General features: G+C 41.8%; 1 protein-coding gene across 6 annotated transcripts in view; it reads right to left on the bottom strand.

The window, feature by feature from the left end:
* Positions 1-627: 627 nt before the first annotated feature.
* Positions 628-20,175, bottom strand: part of LOC110532179 (tyrosine-protein phosphatase non-receptor type 11) — a 58,682-nt gene continuing 39,134 nt past the window's right edge. For 3 of the 6 annotated variants that reach the window (XM_021615849.3, XM_021615851.3, XM_090184413.1), the window contains 12 exons: positions 16,288-16,407; positions 15,921-16,034; positions 15,160-15,256; positions 14,991-15,070; positions 13,900-14,055; positions 11,936-12,067; positions 11,355-11,509; positions 9,696-9,763; positions 9,254-9,405; positions 8,832-8,935; positions 8,489-8,617; positions 628-4,054 (listed from right to left, as the gene is read on the bottom strand). In XM_021615849.3, the coding sequence (XP_021471524.2) occupies positions 8,527-8,617; positions 8,832-8,935; positions 9,254-9,405; positions 9,696-9,763; positions 11,355-11,509; positions 11,936-12,067; positions 13,900-14,055; positions 14,991-15,070; positions 15,160-15,256; positions 15,921-16,034; positions 16,288-16,407 (1,269 nt within the window). In that variant the 3' untranslated portion in view covers positions 628-4,054; positions 8,489-8,526. Of the gene's footprint in view, positions 4,055-8,488; positions 8,618-8,831; positions 8,936-9,108; positions 9,406-9,695; positions 9,764-11,354; positions 11,510-11,935; positions 12,068-13,899; positions 14,056-14,990; positions 15,071-15,159; positions 15,257-15,920; positions 16,035-16,287; positions 16,408-20,175 lie in introns of those variants that run through there. The other 3 variants (XM_021615850.3, XM_090184414.1, XM_090184412.1) reach the window with 2 other exon arrangements.

Genomic DNA, 20,175 nt, shown 5'->3' with positions numbered 1-20,175 from the left:
GCTTCTATCACCAGACCATCAGACTGTTGAACAGCTTCTATTACCAGACCGTCAGACTGTTGAACAGCTTCTATCACCAGACCATCAGACTGTTGAACAGCTTCCATTACCACCAGACTGTTGAACAGCTTCCATTACCACCAGACTGTTGAACAGCTTCTATCACCAGACCATCAGACTGTTGAACAGCTTCCATTACCACCAGACTGTTGAACAGCTTCTATCACCAGACCATCAGACTGTTGAACAGCTTCCATTACCATCAGACTGTTGAACAGCTTCCATTACCATCAGACTGTTGAACAGCTTCTATTACCATCAGACTGTTGAACAGCTTCTATTACCAGACCATCAGACTGTTGAACAGCTTCTATTACCAGGCCACCAGACTGTTCAACACTGATGGTCTGGTATTAGAAGCTGTTCAACAGTCTGATGGTAATAGAAGCTGTTCAACAGTCTGGTGGCAGTCTGGTGGCCTGGTAATAGAAGCTGTTCAACACCTAATAAACCTAATAAATAACCTATCAGTCCACATTTCCCTGCATATATAGAGAAGGTTGTGCCATCTGTCCACGGACATCAAGCATACAGCATACATCAGCATACAAGAAGGCACTTGACATATTTCATTCATAGATTTTTATTAAACTATTACATTTTGAATCATTTTGTTGTCATTTCTGACATTCTCATTGCATCAGCGCTATAAGCCTGGACAGAAGGCGTTAAGGCTGAGCCAGTGCAAGAGGGAAAAACAGTCTTCACCTGAATACAGGAACAGTCAGTATACCACTACTCAAATCAGGCATATCGCAACCAACTATGTCAACATCATATTCAAGTAAATTAAGGAGCAGAAATAAGATAACTCATATAATTTCTGTATACTTTCAAGAACACCTGCTTAACTGACAATTCATTATCATTATGTTATTATCAACGGTGTAATAACACCAAATAGAAACTAAAATAATAACAATAATCAAACAAATAATCTTACACAATATAAAATGCACCAACAGGAAATGTAAAATTCGAAACACCTCAGTAAATGAAAATTAAATTTACAACACTGATGTCATAATTCTAGCAGACTGTCAACATACTGTACTCTTTTAAAACAGCCAATGGGCATCCTGACAGTCACAGATCACAAGTCTGCAGCTACAGGATTTAGCCATTTTGAATAGAATTTCAAGTATTGAAGTGTTAAGAGCGAACACTAATTTCCACTTCAGTCAAATTTTCACATCGTCTCCCACTGACATCAATGCATAACTCAATGAAAATTCATCTTTAAGCTAAGTAGGATTCACCCCTCAATGTTTCACCACATCATACAAAGTTGACCCTTAGAGGCAAAGTGAAATACAATAAAAAATAATCAACAACAGTGCAACATAATTAAAGGACTCTAATCGACCGACATCCACACAGTAGTAATTTTGGCAGTGCTGTAGGTGGAACAGCGTTAGAGCTGTCAAATGCATAAGTGTTCTCCTATCATTATACATAAAGCGGACATTGCCATTGGCTGCACGGAGTCACATTAAGAGTTCGAAGACTGGAATGTGAGACGTAATCTACACCTCGATTAGGCTGATAGAAATCCTCATTATTTTGTTTAATGATTTTCAATTTGAGCGTCATTATTTATATGTAGGCTAAACTTTCTCCTTCTGAACTAACGCGAGTGGGACAGGGGTGGCTTTGTGACAATGATCACAAGAGCAGCTCTTCACCGATTTGACAGCTCCAATGCAGTTCCACTTGCCGACACCGCCAAAACATCAGCTATGCGAGTGTCGGCTATCACCGGTTAACGATTGATCTGATCGAATCTAGGCCTAAGAAAATAGAAACTAAACATTTCCATTTTCATTCATTGGACAAGATTGAAAGTTCGGCCGACAGTTGAACAATGGAGAAGGTTCATTTGACAAAGATTTTCAATGTTCACTTCAGGATAGCATACCATTTATAGCATACCACTTATAGCATGAGTATTATATCAACAACTAAACTGCAGCGAAATATGTGTCCTATAACACTTACTGAACTTACTGAAACATTATTTGAAGGGAAATACTGAAACATCAGACTTTCAGTATTGCGGAAAGTTACTGCACTGGTGTTAGGATGAGCAAGGGATGACGTAGTCAAGCCCTAGTTGAAAGGCCTGAACACTATGTACAAGAACAGCTCTGCACAACCAGCAGATGACACTGCACAGCCTCTATCTAGCCAACCAGCAGGGTCGCGCAAAAGGATGACATCATTGAGCCACTGGCTAAATCCAGTGTGAACACCTTTGACATTAGATTTTTATGCAAAATGCTAAGAATAGTTAAGAAAGAAGCCACTGCCCAATATATATATATATAACTGAAGGCTCTTTGCTGTGTGGTGTCACCCTTCCTATGACATCATCACTGATGTCGGTTTTTACTCTCCCAAACAAAGTCAAGCCTGGATTATAACCATCTTGTAAATTACTTTTTGGAGACAAATCCACTCTTTAATCTTGGGCTGTAGGCCATCTGGCCCAGTAATATTCATAAAGACTTCAGTGATGGCAGCCTGGCTGGCATCCTAACATTTCTTCTCCCCTATCCCATTTTCTGCTACCCTTGTCTATCTCTCACTTGGCAAAGGTTTAACCCTGTTTATTATGCCATTCGATTAGGAGGAAAACCGTCGCAGAATCCAACGGGAGTTATAACCTACACAGAGAGAGAAAGACTGCAGATCTGACCGATTTTATCGTTTGACGTTGACCTCAAATTTCACACACATAAAACAGGATCTGCAAAGCAACTGCAAATTCAGAGAATTGTGCTTTTTGTCACCTGATAATAATGGAATTGGATCTAACATTAAAAACCATGTCCTGTACATTACAAAATCACACCAATAATAACAATAAAAGAAACAAGACTGAATTGAAAGGACACAGATTAAAACTAAATAAATAGAAAAATTGCACAAGTAAATTGGTGCTTCAAGCTCCCCCTCCTTGAGCTTCAAGCTCCCCCCTTCCAGCAACCACAGGACAAGAAACAAAATGGAGTCCGGAGAGGAGCTCATTATCCTTGATTCAATAGGCTCTCAGTAGCTGTGATGGTGGAAGCACTACAGTAGATGAGCATGGCACAAAAGACCATCGGTGGAACCAATAAGATAAACAAATCAGCTCCCCACTGACAAAGGCCCATTAGGAATATCCTGACTTTCCTCTTGCCTTTCATGGGAAAGGGTCGTGTAAGGACTTTGCTTGTCCGTGCCAGTGCCTCAGTGGTAGCAGATCACTTCAATGTTTCCCCGCCATTACTCAACGCTGCAGTAATGACTGCTGCTAGCAAAAACAGAACATCGCTAGAGTCTTTGGTTCAAGTAGATAATAGCCAGCAGAGAGAGTGAGCACTTTGAATTGAGAGAGAGAGAGAGAGAGAGAGAATAGATTGGGATTCCAACAACGCAAAGAGAAACAGCATAGCTTTACCCATTCTTGTCCCGTCCACCCCATTCATGGTTGAACACGATGGAGCAAAACATCACTTGAACATTGAGTACACCATTGTTTGTTTCTCGCGTCGATTTAGTTCGAGAGTCGACAGAAATAAGCAAAGGATATTTGTTGGGTTGGGGGATGAGACGGAACAACTGTGGGACCAAATACGGGGGTTACAGACATGTCTGTAGACGAGGCACTTTGTCCGTAGACAGGAGAGGTTGTAGAGACTTGAAGTCATTGAGAGAAAGAAAGAGAGAGAGAAAGAGAGAGAGAGAAAGAGAGAGAGAAAGAGAAAGAGAAAGAGAAAGAGAAAGAGAAAGAGAAAGAGAAAGAGAAAGAGAAAGAGAAAGAGAAAGAGAAAGAGAAAGAGAGAGAGAGAAGGACAAGAGCACTGTGCTGTACCCCTCTATCCTTGGAGAGGGAGGCTCCAGACAGCCAGCAGGGCAGCGGGAGGGGGGGTTCCACTGCCAGGGGGTCAGGGGCCAGAGCTCCACAGGTCCCCCATGGTGCGCTGGCGAAGCGGCACCTCTGTTGAAACTGAAGCACACACAAACAGCACACCACTTTAGACATACACAGTACCACTCTGCATAGAAACGCACACAACAAACACAGTTGTCCGCATGACATCCTAATAAATACTAGAATCACTATGATGGTCAACAGCAAAATGTGTTTGTGACGTCTTCCCTCATCTGGAATATGTCTGGAACCAATTCTTTGGAAAAAAACTGACATTTCTGTCCTGTGTTGCTAGAACAAACAATAACAACTGCTTGTCTGTAGACACTGAGTTCTGTATTTTCGAAGGTTTACTGGGTCGAATTCTGTTGAGATTTGATTATTTATTCCCCCCCGAGTACCCAAGGAGCCTGTATATATATACACACACAATGACACAGTTTTACCCTGCCTTGGTGTTCCCTTTTTAGGGAGCGGGATCTTTAGAAACTCTTGAAAGGAACCCAACAGTATGCAGAAGTGCATCTCAGATATGATGGTTTATTAACACTTGACAGATGAGAAAACATCTCTCCATCTGCGCCCGCTCACAGGGTAGCAGAGGATATATCCCAGGCCCACAGCCAATGAGGACCTAACAATTAAGACAGTTATAACCAAATCACACACATGCATTCTTTGATAATGCACTGAACAAGTCCATGCACATTTTAGCAGTGCATAACACTGCTGTATATTCTCGTACACAACATTTCCCTCATCCCACCTGCATTGTTTTTTCAGATATCGGCTCTACTGTAATCATTGTACTCAGTTGAAGAGTGCTAAATCTGATTGAAATGTTAAGTTTAACCACCCTATTAAACTTGTATATCCTCCTGACCTCCACATCTTCTGTACGTTGTTGTAGTTTGTTATGCAAACCGTTATATGACACAAAGAACATTTGTCAAAACAGACAATAAAACGCCTTCTTAAATCTTCTTTGCCAATAATGATTATTTTTCCTATTACTAATTAAACTGTTTAATGTTGGTTACTTTCTAAATGTAATCAGTTAGTTACTAGTTACCTGGCCAAATTCAGAATCAGTAATATAACGTTTGGATTACCCAAACTCTAATATAATCTGATTACTTTCAGTTACTTTTAAAATGGTGTTCCCCTAAAGAGGTATTAGAAGAAGTTTGTAGGAATATTACCAATTGAATGACATTATTGTAGGATAAATCAATGTTAGAGTTTACATAGCTGGCCATAAATGGATGTTGCGTTTTAGTTATGGGTAAATACACTTAGGTTGGAGTCATTAAAACTAGTTTTTCAACCACTCCACAAATTTCTTGTTAATGACCTATAGTTTTGACAAGTTGGTTAGGACATCTACTTTGTGCATGACTCAAGTCATTATTCCAACAATTGTTTACAGACAGATTATTTCACTGTATCACAATTCCAGTGGTTCAGAAGTTTACATACACTAAGTTGACTGTGCCTTTAAACACCTTGGAAAATTCCAGAAAATTATGTCATAGCATTAGAAGCTTCTGGCTAATTGACATTTTTGAGGCAATTGTAGGTGTACCTGTGGATGTATTTCAAGGCTTACCTACAAACTCAGTGCCACTTTGCTTGACATCATGGGAAAATCAAAAGAAATCAGCCAAGTCTGTTTCAGTCTGTTTCATCCTTAGGAGCAAATTCCAAATGCCTGAAGGTACCACGTTCATCTGGACAAACAATAGTACGCAAGTATTAACACCATGGGACCATGCAGCCGTCATACTGCTCAGGAAGGAGACGCGTTCCGTCTCCTAGAGATGAACGTACTTTGGTGCGAAAAGTGCAAATCTATCCCAGAACAACAGCAAAGGACCTTGTGAAGATGCTGGAGGAAACATGTACAAAAGTATCTATATCCACAGTAAAACGAGTCCTATATCGACATAACCTGAAAGGCTGCTCAGCAAGGAAAAAGCCACTGCTCCAAAACCGCCATAAAAAAAGCCAGACTACAGTTTGCAACTGCACATGGGGACAAACATCAAACTTTTTGGAGAAATGTCCTCTGGTCTGATGAAACAAAAATATAACTGTTTAGCCATAATGACCATCGTTATGTTTGGAGAAAAAATGGGGAGGCTTGCAAGCCAAAGAACACCATCCCAACCGTGAAGCACGGGTGTGGCAGCATCATGTTGTGGGGGTGCTTTGCTGCAGGAGGGACTGCTGAACTTCACAAAATAGATGGCATCATGAGGAAGAACATTTATGTGGATAGATTGAAGCAACATCTCAAGATTCAGTCAGGAAGTTAAAGCTTGGGTCACAAATGGGTCTTACAAATGGACAAAGACCCCAAGCATACTTCCAAAGTTGTGGCAAAATGACTTAAGGACAACAAAGTCAAGGTATTGGAGTGGCCGTCACAAAGCCCTGACCTCAATCCCATAGAAGATTTGTGGGCAGAACTGAAAAAGCGTGTGCGAGCAAGGAGGACAACAAACCTGACTGAGTTACACCAGCTCTGTCAGGAGGAATGGGTCAAAATTCAACCAACTTATTGTGGGAAGCTTGTGGAAGGCTACCTGAAACGTTTGACCCAAGTTAAACAATTTAAAGGCAATGTTACCAAATACTAATTGAAAGTACATAAACTTCTGACCCACTGGGAATGTAATGAAAGAAATAAAAGCTGAAATAAATAATTCTCTCTACTATTATTCTGACATTTCACCTTCTTAAAATAAAGTGGTGATCCTAACTGACCTAAAACAGGGAATTTTTACTTGGATTAAAATGTCAGGAATTGTGAAAAACTGAGTTTAAATGTATTTGGCTAAGGTGTATGTAAACTTACAACTTCAAATCTAGGCTTCTTTCTAACCAATTTCTTTCTACTACAGATAATAATACGATTAGGCTAGATTTTTACGTTAAAACATCTGTCAGATTTCCAGTCATTCCAATTAATTTAATACCCCTTAATCTTCAAGAATACGAAATATGGAAATATAGATTAGCCAAATTGTTTTACCTGAGCATAACTTATTAGCCTACTCTGTTGTTTATGATTTTGTTGTCATGGAGGACTGATTGCTTTGCGTTGAAAAATAAAGGCTGCTCTCATGGAATGGCATGCTTTGAGCACTACCAAAAAGTGCTATATGCATGTGAAAAAGGTACGGCATATGCTGCATTTGCTATAGGCTTATGTTTTAGTTGGTGACACCATAGAATACTTCATTATTTTAAATACATTTTTTATTGTCACATACACCAGATAGCTGCAGTGAAATGTGTTGTTTTACAGGGTCAGTCGTAGAAATAGGGCACCCCTGGAGCAAATGTGGGTTAAGTGCCTTGCTCAAAGGCACGTCAACAGATTTTTCACCTTGTCGGCTTGGTTATTCGAACCAGCGACCTTTCGGTTACTGGCCCAACACTCTAAACGCTAGGCTACCTGCCGCCCAGGATCTAAGGATTTAATACAATCTCTATTGGTGACACTTTGATATCTCGATAATTTGCAGTCTATCAAAAGTGCAGGAGTTTAAGCACGTGTCCATTAGGCCTTTGGATTATTTTATTTATCAGCATGAATTACATTGAGCAATAAAAGCCCCACTCGTGGTCTTTGTGAATTAAACTAGTATGGAGCTCAATACCACGGAGGTGTTGGGAGGAACATTTTTCACTGGCTGTCCACTGGTCTCAAAAACAAGGATTTATAGGCAGCTTAAACTTCTTAAATTCAACAATTATTGGGTTAAAATACAGAAATACATTTGTGAAGACCCATTCACAACAACCACAATCCGCAAGGCGCAAATAGCTAAACGAGAGAGCAGCAGTGTGATTCACATCAATGCTCTATGTAGATATCAATAATAAGTGATATCCGTATCGCCTGTAGGCTACACCACTGCTGTCATCCTTACCTCCAAGCGTTTATTCAAATTGGATAATCTTTGGATGCAGACAGCAGTCACACCATTGAAAGACATGGCTTGGACTGTAGCCTATAAATGTCTATTCCTGCTCTTTTCCCCGCGATCCATCAAACGCATTTGACGCATTCGCTCAGGCGGAACAAACATAAACTGATTTGAATGTAATTGAGAAAACAGAAAGGTGTTTTTTTTTTCCGCAAACCACCTTTAAAAGTAAAAGTGAATTCAAAAGTAATCCTAGAAGTAATCATCTAGTTTTTCAACAGTATCTGTAATCTGTTTACAATATATTTGCTGGTAATGTAATGGATTACCCTCTTTTTTGTGTGTACATGGAATCCATTATAATAATCCCTAACCCTGTAAATCAAATATAGCAATTATATGGAGCAGTTCCTCAACAAAAAGTTAACAATGATTTAGCTAAGAAAATAACAATAACACTTTACTTAGGTATGCCGGTATGATGCTTCGTAACTTGTTATAAGCAGGTATGATCCTTTATAATATCTTATATAATGTATAACTAAACAAGCCACAGTAATTTAACACTCACAGAGAGGTTGAGAGAGGCAGAGGTCTGTGGCTGAACTTTTACTTCCTGGTGTTACTGCTGTTCCCAGAGGTACTTGGGTTCTTGATGTTCAGGTTCTCATACACAGCGGACGGGTCTTCGTTCGTCACTCTGCATCACACAAAAATGGACACACGCACGCACACACGCAGGCACACACAGACAAAACATGGTGAGATGAAATTCCGATTCCTGTTCATTCGGACAATGTTCATTGAATTTGGATGGAATGATATAAATGATAGCGGTAGTGTGTATTTAGAGAGAATAAAACACTATTTGCCTGTGTACTATATGAGCAGTGTGTATTTGCAGGGCTACTCACACAGAGGAGGAGCGTGACACACAGGTCGTGTTGGGTTTTGACCGAGCGTTGGTCATCTGGGGGTATTTGATATTGGAGTACTCCCTCTCCTTTGTCTTATTCCTCTGCAATGAAAGCAGCCACAATAAACCATATTCTTTTAGCTTGAAAAATAAGATTATCATTGAAACATTGAGGCAAGATAACACGCACCTGGCCAACTTGCTTAGCTGGTTGACACCATGAAATGTAATACCTGTATCTCGGGTTTATCTTGATTGTTCCTTTGAATGAAGCTATCATGAAATGCTTGGGGCTCCAACTGTAAGGCAGTCACTTTTGAAAACATGTACTGCGATAATACTGTTGGTGTGTGTGGTAGTTACTGGTACCTTTCAAATTAAACTACTACTGTATTGGCAATATTATAGTATAACTACTACCTGCTCCTCCTCCAGTCTCTTCTGTGCCGTGTCAATGTACTGCTGGACAGCCATGTAGATGAACTTATACTGGGCCTCTGTCTGCACCATGCCTGACCGCTGCTGACGAACCCTCTGGATGGTCTTAGGGATGTCGATGTCACAGTCTAATCCTGAAACACACACAAGCACAAAAGGTCAAAAGGCAGCATATTTAGCACGGTTACACTAATACCTAATACACGCAGATCCCTCCCAAGACTGGATCTCAGAGCCGTAACATTTGGATAGGACTGATATCTAAGTTATAACATTAGGATATGACTGTTTTCAGAGCTGAAACGTTTGGATAGGACTGATGTCGGTGCGGTAATGTTTGGATAGGACTGATTTGATTGGTCGGTAACGTTTGGATGGGACTGATGTCAGAACCCTCATGTTTGAAAGTTCAACATTCTCTTACCTTGTCTGTTGATGATGTCAATGAGAATATCAATGACAATGATGGTGCCTGTTCTCCCGATTCCTGCACTGGAGAGACAAAGGAGACAATAAGGTGTCATTTTCATAACGGACATACTGCGATTCTGCTAAAGTTCCAAGTAGAATTTTGGGCATGTGCTCCTGAGGACTGCTACGCTAATAATAAGTTACACTTGTAAATATGAACAAATCTATATGAAAGACAATTCAGCTTGTGCTTGTGAAAATAAAATATATAATTTTAACGTTAAAATGTTTCAACAAAATTGGGATCCTTAACATTAAGACAAATCACTATCCAAAAAAACTGTTTTTTTTGCCCACAAATTTTAAATCACAGTGCAGTCAACACAAAACATATTATTTTCCGTGTTATAGCCTAACTAGACAATAGGCTATGAAGGCCTGGGGAAAGTTGTGTAATTTAAAGCTAAAACCATAAGAAGCAGATGCAGAAAGTAAACATCAGAAAGAAAACATCCACTGTTTTGGTGCCCTACACATGGGCAGATAGTGGGTGTGACTGTGTGAGAGTAAAGTGTTGCATCTCGCACATCTTAATATCCTAGCCTATTAATTGATGATTGGCCCTGCTTTACTGAAGTTGCGAGACATTGCAAGCCAAGAAATTGCGAGATACAATATTCCATTTGGTGGTACAGCTTTTTTGTATTGATGATAGATGTGTCCCGTGTACAGTTCTGACTCTTGTCTGCCTGGTGGCCAACCTGCCTATACTGTGCCCCTACCCTCTCTCTCTCTCTGTCCCTCACTAGCTCGCTATGAAAGATGCTAGCGTTCATGTTCTCAGAAGTACGGCAACTAATCCATCTCCTCCTTTCCAAAAATACAGAATCTTAGGAGTCGCTTCCCATGCTCTAGGCCTAAGCCTATTTAACTGCTTTTCAGTGACTGCTGCAACTAAAAAAAACGAGGCTATTTGGTAGGCTATTCGCCACGAGCGTGCTTAAAACAATCCACAGCTCATTTTTAAAAGAAGCTGAAGATCCTCTGTGGCCAAATCACGCTCTCTGGTGTAGTATTTTGAATGATTTCATTTATTTCTGTATAGGCACGAGTCATTATATAGCCATTTTTTTTGCAAATGTAATTCAATTTATTTTAAGGGAAGCTTATCTTCCCCTAGCCTACTGCACGCGCCGCCTATGCCGACATCAATGTGAAAGTAACCGGTGCGTAAAACAGCACTCAGGCTTACAAGGTGCACAGGTTGGCATCTGCTCTCTGAGCGATGCTCCGCATGGTCCTAAAGCCAGTCACTCAAACAATATGCTAAAACAGACGTTGCATTTTCAACGGGATTGGAATGATTTTAGTGTACTTTTTTTGTAACATACTTTTACATTTTTGGTCTTGAGCTAGGGTATGGTGACTGCCCTGCCATACCCAACTGACGCACGTGGACGTTTGTAGACTGTCCTAGACTACTATATCTATAATTCTAGCTTCATGTTTTGCCAAACATAACAAATAAGAATGGTCAACTCAAACAGGCCCGGTCAACGTGGTGCAGGCATTTAGGCGTTTGTTATGACTGATGTTATGTCAGTAGGGCTTGGAGAGGTGTTGTGTCTGATACATGCGGTCTGTCACAATGTGTGCACCCTGTGTGTTTTACCTGCAGTGGACCACAATGGGCCCGGTGTCTCGAATGGTGGTCTGCGTGCGGTTGACCTGCTCCAGGAAGCTGAGCACGCCCCCAGGCTCGTTGGGAACACCGTGGTCAGGCCAGCTCAGGTACTGGTAGTGCCAGATATACCTCATCGGCTCCCTCTGCAGATCGGGAGAGTTAGCGCTACAGTTTACGGGCCTATTCCAGCATGTGTTTTACCTGGTATTTGCTAGGTCTTGGTTAGACACTCTATGATAAAAACAGGTGCTTTATGGTTCTAACTTCAATTCATAAAAAAATGATTATTTAGCTATGTTATTGTTACGTAAAAATAAATTCAACATACTACCTTAAAATGTCTATGTAAATATCAGGTAAAGTGGGCTCCAATTTTAACAAGTCAATCAGAAATGGCCCATGTGATACAGGTTCATTAGGAATTACATTTCATACAACCAAAACGTTATACCTAAATCAAGCCCCCAGCAGAAGTGGGCTTATTGTGAAAGAATGTGCCATACTAAAACAGACCACTTTTATAAAGATCCTCCTTTGATTTTTGTGGTCACGACACGGGGCTGTCTTACCCGGTCCAAACGCGTCACCTCCAGTTCCCTCAGGATGTAGTCCTGAGCCGGACGCTCCTCAACGTTCTTCACACACACTTTCCCAAACTCCTTAGTGGCGTTGAGGTCAGGCCAGTAGCGCACACACTTGTTCTGACGAGGACAAAGTGGAACATTAGACAATCTAGAAGGCCCAACTTTTCTTTTCAAGCAGCTTAAACAACCACCTTAGCTGTCATACTATCCTGGTAACCCTGACCCATCCCCAAACCCCACGTCGCTCACCTCCACTCCTAGAATAAAAAATACAAAAAATATACATACTGAACAAAAATAAACGTAAAGTGTTGGACCCATGTTTCATGAACTGAAATAAAAGATCCCATACATTTTTCAAGCACACAAAAAAGCTTATTCATCTCACATTTTGTGCACAAATTTGTTTACATCCCTGCTAGTGAGCATTTTTCCTTCACCAATATAATCCATCCACCTGACAGTTATGGTATATCAAGAAGCTGATTAAACAACATGATCATTATACAGGTGCACCTTGTGCTGGGGACAATAAAAGGCCACTCTAAAAGGGGCAGTTTTGTCACACAACACAATGCCACAGATGTCTCAAGTTTTGAGGGAGCGTGCAATTGGCATGGTGACTGTAGGAATGTCCCCCAGAGCTGTTGCCATAGAATTTCATGTTAATTTCTTTGCCATAAGCCGCCTCCTAAGTCATTTTGGAGAATTTGGCAGTACGTCCAACCGGCCTCACAATCACAGACCACGTGTAACCACGGCAGCCCAGGACCTCCACATCCGGCTCCTTCACCTGATTGTCTGAGACCAGTCACCCAAAAACTGATGAAACTTAGAAGTATTTCTGTATGTAATAAATTTATTTGGATTGGCTAGGCCTGGCTCCCAAGTGGGTGGGCCTGCCCAGTCATGTGAAATCCATAGATTAGGGTTTAATTTATTTATTTCAATTGACTGATTTCCTTATATGAACTGTAACTCAGTAAAATAATTTAAATTATTGCATGTAAAATATAAACATTTAAGCTGCTTCCCACATAATAGTAGAGAATTTTGCAGTACGTCCAACCGGCCTCACAACCGCAGATCACGTGTAACCACGCCAGCCCAGGACCTCCACATCCGGGCTTATTCACCTGCGGGATCGTCTGAGACCAGCCACCCGGAAAGTTGATAAAACTGTGGATTTGCACAACCGAAGAATTTGTCGTCCTCATCAGGATCTTGACCTGACAGCAGTTTGGTGTCGTAACAGACTTCAGTGGGCAAATTCTCACTTTCAATGGCCACTGGCATGCTGGAATAGTGCTCTTCATAGATGAATCCCGGTTTCAGCTTACCGGGCAGATGGTAGAAAGCATGTACAGTGTTGTATGGGTGAGCAGTTTGCTGATGTCAACATTTTGAGTGTGCCATGGTGGTGGTGGGGTTATGGTATGGACAGGCATAAACTACAGACAACGAACACAATTGCATTTTATCAATGTCAATTTCAGTGCACAGGGATACTGTGACAAGATCTTAAGGCCCATTGTCGTGCCATTCATGTCCAGCAACTTCACATAGCCATTGAGGAGAAGTGGGACAACATTCCACAGGCCACAATCAACAGCCTGATCAACTCTACGTGAAGGAGATGTGTCACGCTGCAAATGGTGGTCACATCAGATACTGACTGGTTTTCTGATCCACACCCCTAACGTTTTTTAAGGTATCAAGGACCAACAGATGCATATCTGTATTCCCAGTCATGTGAATGAATTTATTTCAATTGACTGATTTCCTTGTATGAACTGTAATGCCTGATCTAATAATTATATTTCGTACTCTGAACATGTTATTTTTGGGTTGAAAAGAGCAAACTGGGATCCACACCACGGGGGGGATATATGTGACTCCATAGACGAGACCGATATCGCCCGTTCATAATTCTATTTCTATGACCTCACCCGTCCTCTCTCCATCTCCTTGGTGGTCATGACAATGACGTGCGTGTTCTCCTGGTAGACCATCTTCCAGAAGTCCACCACAGTGTTCTGAAGGCAGCCCTGGGTGGCGATGAACACCTTGCCCTCCTCCACGTGACAGCCCTCTTCATGCATACTCTGGGGGGAGAGAAACATTTCATTCATCCCATGTCTTCATTGGTGAGGAACATATAAAACGTTGATAGCCTAGTGGTGGTTCAGTCTGTTAGTGCTTTAGCCAACTCCTCACTGCGTTAATTCATTTTCATGCCAAACATGGAAGAGTTGGCTGCGACAGCACATAGGCTACAGTCTAGGACCCGGACAAATCTTTAGGGCCCGTCTGTGACAACATGTACGGACGGATCCGTTACTAGAGACATTGTGAGAAACTTCCAGAGTTTCCAGTGCGCAGATCAGTTTCAAGTTACGTGTTTCACATCAGAATATGGTCATCGATGAACATGATAGGCATCTCATTCTGCATTTCTAACAGTTGTTTATTATGGTGCTTTAATATTTAATTGTAAGGGGCGAATTAAATTCAAGCCACATTTTCACTTAGTCGTGCATTGATGAAGTGGAAGTTAGGTTTCGCCCCTAAGTGCCATGTAAATTATTCCACTCAGCAATAGACACGTGGGTTGCTTAGCAACAAAACCGATGCATGGGGCAAAACAGACAGGGTTGGCTTACATTGTCGACAACATGTAAACTATATTTCGTCGCGAATGTTTATTGAAAACATAAATAGCCCTGGTTGTCTCAAATACATCATTACAGTTGTTGGTTAGCTAGCTAGCGAATTTTAGATAAATTAGCATTGACGTGACATCTATCAAAACACCTCAAAACAAGACATGGTACCAAGAACAAGATAAAACGAGCCACCTATGATTCCCCACATGGCAGCTTACTGTCACCGTTGCTAGCCATCTGACCAACCCAGAATCACAACACACGGACTTCTGCCCCATTGAAGAGCGCGCATCGTTTTTGTGACCTCGTCAGATAACCCATCTATAAAGTGCATCGCTAAATTCTTGATTCTATCAGTCATCTCCAGAACTCACTCTGATGTAGTTGGCATTGATGTAGTCTGAGCCAGGCACATCTGCATCTGCTTCCCTGATCTCCACCCGCGTAGTGTCGACTGGAACATAGATACACAGGGACGAGGGCCTTTAGTCTCGCACACGCACAGTTTTGTAGACAGGATGTACAGGTCGGTATTTCACTCACAAGGGAGGATGTTCTTGTATCTGTTTTTACTCTTGTTCTCTGCGGTCTGTCCTTCTTTCCTGGGGTAGAGGAGCTTACACTCCTGCTGCTGTAGCACCTGGAAGGAGACAGGATAAAGAAGAGAAGAACAAAAAGAGATTAGGGAAAAAAATGAAAGGTTATAGAGAAAGAAGAGATACAATAAAATCATACAGAGGCAGCATCTGAAATGGCATTCCTTCTATCAAGTGCACAACTTTTGACCAGAGCCTTAGGGAGCTATTGTTTGACTCCCCCTTGTGAAGAGCCTGACGTGAGCCACAGACAACCCAATTTATGCTTAACTATATTTATGCTTAACTGAACTAAGCTAGTTCAGTTTGTTTTAGGACCGCTTTTTGTGTGTTTGGCCACACATACAGTAGGGGTCTCTATGGAGAAGATGAAATCAAATCAAAACTCTGCTAGAAAACAGGAGGCTGAAAGTTAAATCTCTCACCACAAGAGGTCACAATGAGACAAATCCCTTAGACCCAGGCTGTGTCCTAAATGGCACCATATTCTCTAGTGTCCTACCTTTGACCAGGGCCATGAACCAGACCATGACAGGAACCAGTGGTGTCTGTCTTAGAGTTAACAATAGTGTTCCTTGGGTTGTCCCTCAGACAATGCCTCATGAACATACTGGACTTGACTTTCATGTTTTGGAATATGAGATGATATATGTGATCTAGAATCATTGAAACACACTGGTGGTGGTGTTGACATCACCCCCCTTGTACCTCAAACTCTTCCCAGAACCCTTGTTTGGGCTTCTCGGAGTTGTCCGCCACTTTGTTGAGCTCCTTTACCCTGTTCTCAATGTTGGCTGCATTTATTCTGGTGGCATTGAAGGGCTTTCGTTGGAAAAAGGGAAGAGAAATACATTCATAAATTAATTCCATGGATTATCATATGATCCACCATTCACATTCAAGTATATGTTATAGAACTTGCAGCTTAACCATACTTGGACTTACACATAATTCCATATTTAACACACCCGATTTTCAGAGTAGATGTTCTAGAAACAACGTGGCTTCCATTTCTTTTACAAGGACATCACTGTTTTATGTACTGCTGTCTGAACGCACTGGTCCAGTCTCTCACCTGTTTGAGGTGAACAACAATTCCGCTCTTCTCCACCATGGGGTTCTTCTTGTAGTGATCCACCAGGTCAGCTAGCGTGTCAAACCTCTCTCCTCCGCCCACGTCATACTTCCCATCCTGCTGGGGCCACACAGAAACTCTGTTAGTAGGGATGGAGAACATTCAGCCTGCTTCATAGTCAATATGGAAGCTCTAGTCTACAGTGCCTGGCATTGCCTTATGTCAGATGGCATCACTCCTTCGTGACACTCGCCCCTCAATCAGTGCAGGCGGAATTGCCGTGCTATCTGACCTAAGACAATGGAATGCCCGGCTAAAGAAGAAGCTTTTTAAAAAACTCTCCATAGTTGAACTAGTTGCAATTTTAGAAAAATCTATGAGTGTGCTTTATTAACTATCATCCTAAATCGAAATATTGAATCATTTTGACAAATGTAATTATTTTATATTACGCAAATGTCGTCTATGGTTGACTGAACATCTTACTACATTACACAGACTAAAGTTAACACAAAATAATTAAAATAAATTCACATCCTGTTTACCTTAGATTGGTGATGTTAGTGTAAAAGTTTGTAATCACGATCTCACAACATCAATTGCTTAAAACATATCAATTTCTTTGGTTTAGTATATATGTTTTTGTCATAGTGTGCCAGTTTGTAGTGGAACAGAAAACACAGCTGCTTATAAATGTCTCTGACCTGACATGAATTCACAGATTTTATGGTTAGCTATCACTCAAATGAAAGCCAACCTCTGTCGCTATTTAGAAACCGATGTGAGGTGGTGATTCGTTGAAATTATCCAGTCAAGAAAAGTGTTAACTTTTTCGTATTAGCCATCTACCGGAAAAAAATTCTTAGAGATAAGTTGATAAATGGCTACTACAGGTTTTCATCTACCGACTGGTGTATGTAGTATACCCAATATCTTTGAGTTTGATCTCTTAGAAGAGTTTAAAAGGGACATGTCGCCGCAGTTATTTTCCCACTTCCATTGATCTCAATACAATATTGATTTGAGTGATTCATTTTGCTCGCTATTGATTACAGTAGAACAAGGCCGCTTGGTAAAGGTGCGTGTGCACTTCTAAGGTACTAATTAAGCAAAATTACAAGTCATCTGTGACACGTATGTTTAGACACAAATGTTTATGTTTTGGTGTTCCAAATAGTATGACATATTTCAGCATATTGATTATGAGTTTGGACATTTAAAACCTGTGTTTTGACACTAGGCTTTTAATTTAAAAAACGATGACAACAGGAAGCAGAAAACAGCATCATTTTCAATTTATAAGTAGAAATGTTACTTTTAACAATATTTTTTCGATGGGATTCTGCTTAATCAGGTAAAAACTACTGAATGAGCCCAAAAAACCTGCTATGATTGATTTTAATGTCATTGGTGAAATCATGAAAATGTGTTTCTTGCCTTCTGTTAGATAGGCCAATCTAGCTGGCAGGATAGGGGCTACAAGCATGCTAGTTCCTACTAGTCTGCCAGCTTGCTTGCTAGCCCTACAAGCCTGCTAGTCCCTATGTTCCTAGCTGCCCTACTGGTCATCTAGCCCTGCCAGGTAACCTGCTAGACCCTAAGCCAAAGGCCTTTCTATGATAAAAGCTAGCCTGTAAGAGTTAGCCTACTGCTAGCTAGTCCTGTTTTCAACTAATCAAGCCCCTGTTAATTTGAATCAGGTGTGCTTGTGTTAGGATATATGGAATACTGGTTGGGCCCACGACAGATTGAGAAAGGCTGCTCTAGCTCTTAGTCTAAACAATTAAGTCTATCAAAGTATGTGCTCTACAAATTGCTTACCAAGGTGTGTTATGCAAAGATGGTATATTATAGGAGTAACAATTGCAGTGCCATCCGGCTCACAGAAGGCGCAGGGTAGTGAGTACCTGTCAGGTGAGCCAGAAGCGATGACTCTCATTGTATTTTTTTATATTTCCTTCTGGAGACACAGTGACAACTAGGAAAGACTAGTTCACAACCATGAAAGTATGGTGACAGCTAGGAAAGACTGCTGATATCTGGGAAAGACCAGAGACGGGGAGTGGAGGCTTGGCAGGCTGAAGCACGACCTTTACAAGGAGATACCCACTATCAATTACTATGGAAAGATATATAATAAGACCCCCAAGGTCGGACGAGAGTGGGGTAGGATGATCGACCTACAGGACAGACCACTGTTGAGACGGGGGAGATTCCGGGGTAGGAGCCAAACCACAGTCCCCAGAATCTCCATATGCAACATCACTGAAGCATCAGGGGAGACAGACGACCAACAGGAGAGACAAGGCAATCTGTATTGAACACCAACACAGGAGAGACCAGGAAGCAACCTGTGGAATCGACTGCTGCATCAGCAACGAAGGAATCGGAGATGTTCAATTGAGATGTAAACCAAGTGCTGGAGGTAACCCTCACAGGAGATGTAGGGAAGAAAATCTGAGCAATGTCAACTATCATCTGGATCATAGGGGCTGACTGCTTTGGAAAGGAGGAGAGGAAATCCAAGGCAAACATCAAGACAAAAGAAAACCGAAGTCTGAATGACATAACACTAAGAGGCGACTTGCGCAGGCTTATGAAGGCTTTTCAAAAACCAAGGGGGGAAGAGAAACTAGCATTGAAGAACATCCGTGACAACCTGAGAGAGTGCATTCAGACTTTGTGGTGAGCTGAGTACCATCGCAGGGCCAGAAGGAGGCCGATGAAGGAGAGGAGAGAATTTACAAAGAACCCCTTCCAGTATCTATCAAAACTCCTGGGGGACAAAATATCAGGAGAGCTAAAAGCAATGAAGGAAGAGGTGGAGGAGCACCTTTGTGGAGTGCACAGTGAGCTCAGATGTGAGATGTCAGAAGTCAGCTGGTGGAGGTGAATGACTTTCTCAAAAAGGCCAGGGGAAGATCAAAGCCAGAGCCTAATGGTATTCCATACAAGGTGTACAAATACTGCAAGAGGCTCAGGCAGAGAGACTGAGGCTGCTGAAAGGGGCATGGAGAAAAAACTATCTGTCAGAAAGCTGGCTAGTTGCTGAGGGGTGTTTCATTCCAAATGAAGAAAAGTCCACAAACGTCAAGCAATTCCGAACCATCTCACTCTTCAAGCGGAGACTTTACCACCACATGGCAGAGGCATGAGAGGGGCATCGTGACCGGGTGCACTCAGTCATTGCTTTTTCTGCCGCGATGAACTTCCTTGTGAGACGGGGTGCGATACTGGCAAGCGGCGTTCATGGACGATCTGGTGATTACAGCTAAGTCAGTCCCGGAAGGCATATCGATTTTGCAGGATCTGGAAGAGCTCACCAAATTGTCCAGAATGGAGTTAAAAATCAAGAAGTCTATTCCTGAAAAATATGTCCAGGAACGGTACCGATTCATAACCGGAGAGGAAACCATCTCCACCATCAGAGTGGTATGGGGCAGAGCTCAATGACAAAGAGAGTGCACTCAATGACATCTACGTGTGCAGGCCAACACGTAGATGACATCTGTGGATAAGTGCGGCCTACCTGGCAAGTGTAAGGCATGGGGCTTCCAACACGGGGTACTTCCTAGACTCCTTTGGCCACTGCTTGAATATGAGGTACCTCTTTTAAAAGTGAAGGCACTAGGAAGGAAACTTAACAACTTCCTCAGGAGATGGCTAGCGGTCCCAACAAGCTTCTGCTCCATCGGTCTGTACAGCACAGGCAGCAAGCTGCAGCTGCCAATATCATCTGTGGTAGAGGAGTTCAAGGCAACAAAAGCATGTCAAGTCCTGATGCTTCGGGACAGCAAGGATGAAATGGTTTGCCAGGTACTTCCACAGGTCAGGAGAGAGTGCAGCAAAGAGAACAAGGACCAAAGGGATACTTGCCACAGCAGGCAA

This window comes from Oncorhynchus mykiss, chromosome 9 (genome assembly GCF_057628025.1).
Source record: "Oncorhynchus mykiss isolate SJ-2025 chromosome 9, ASM5762802v1, whole genome shotgun sequence".
Taxonomy (NCBI): domain Eukaryota; kingdom Metazoa; phylum Chordata; class Actinopteri; order Salmoniformes; family Salmonidae; genus Oncorhynchus; species Oncorhynchus mykiss.
Note: the sequence above shows the minus strand (reverse complement) of the source record. Positions and strands in the feature narration are given on the sequence as shown.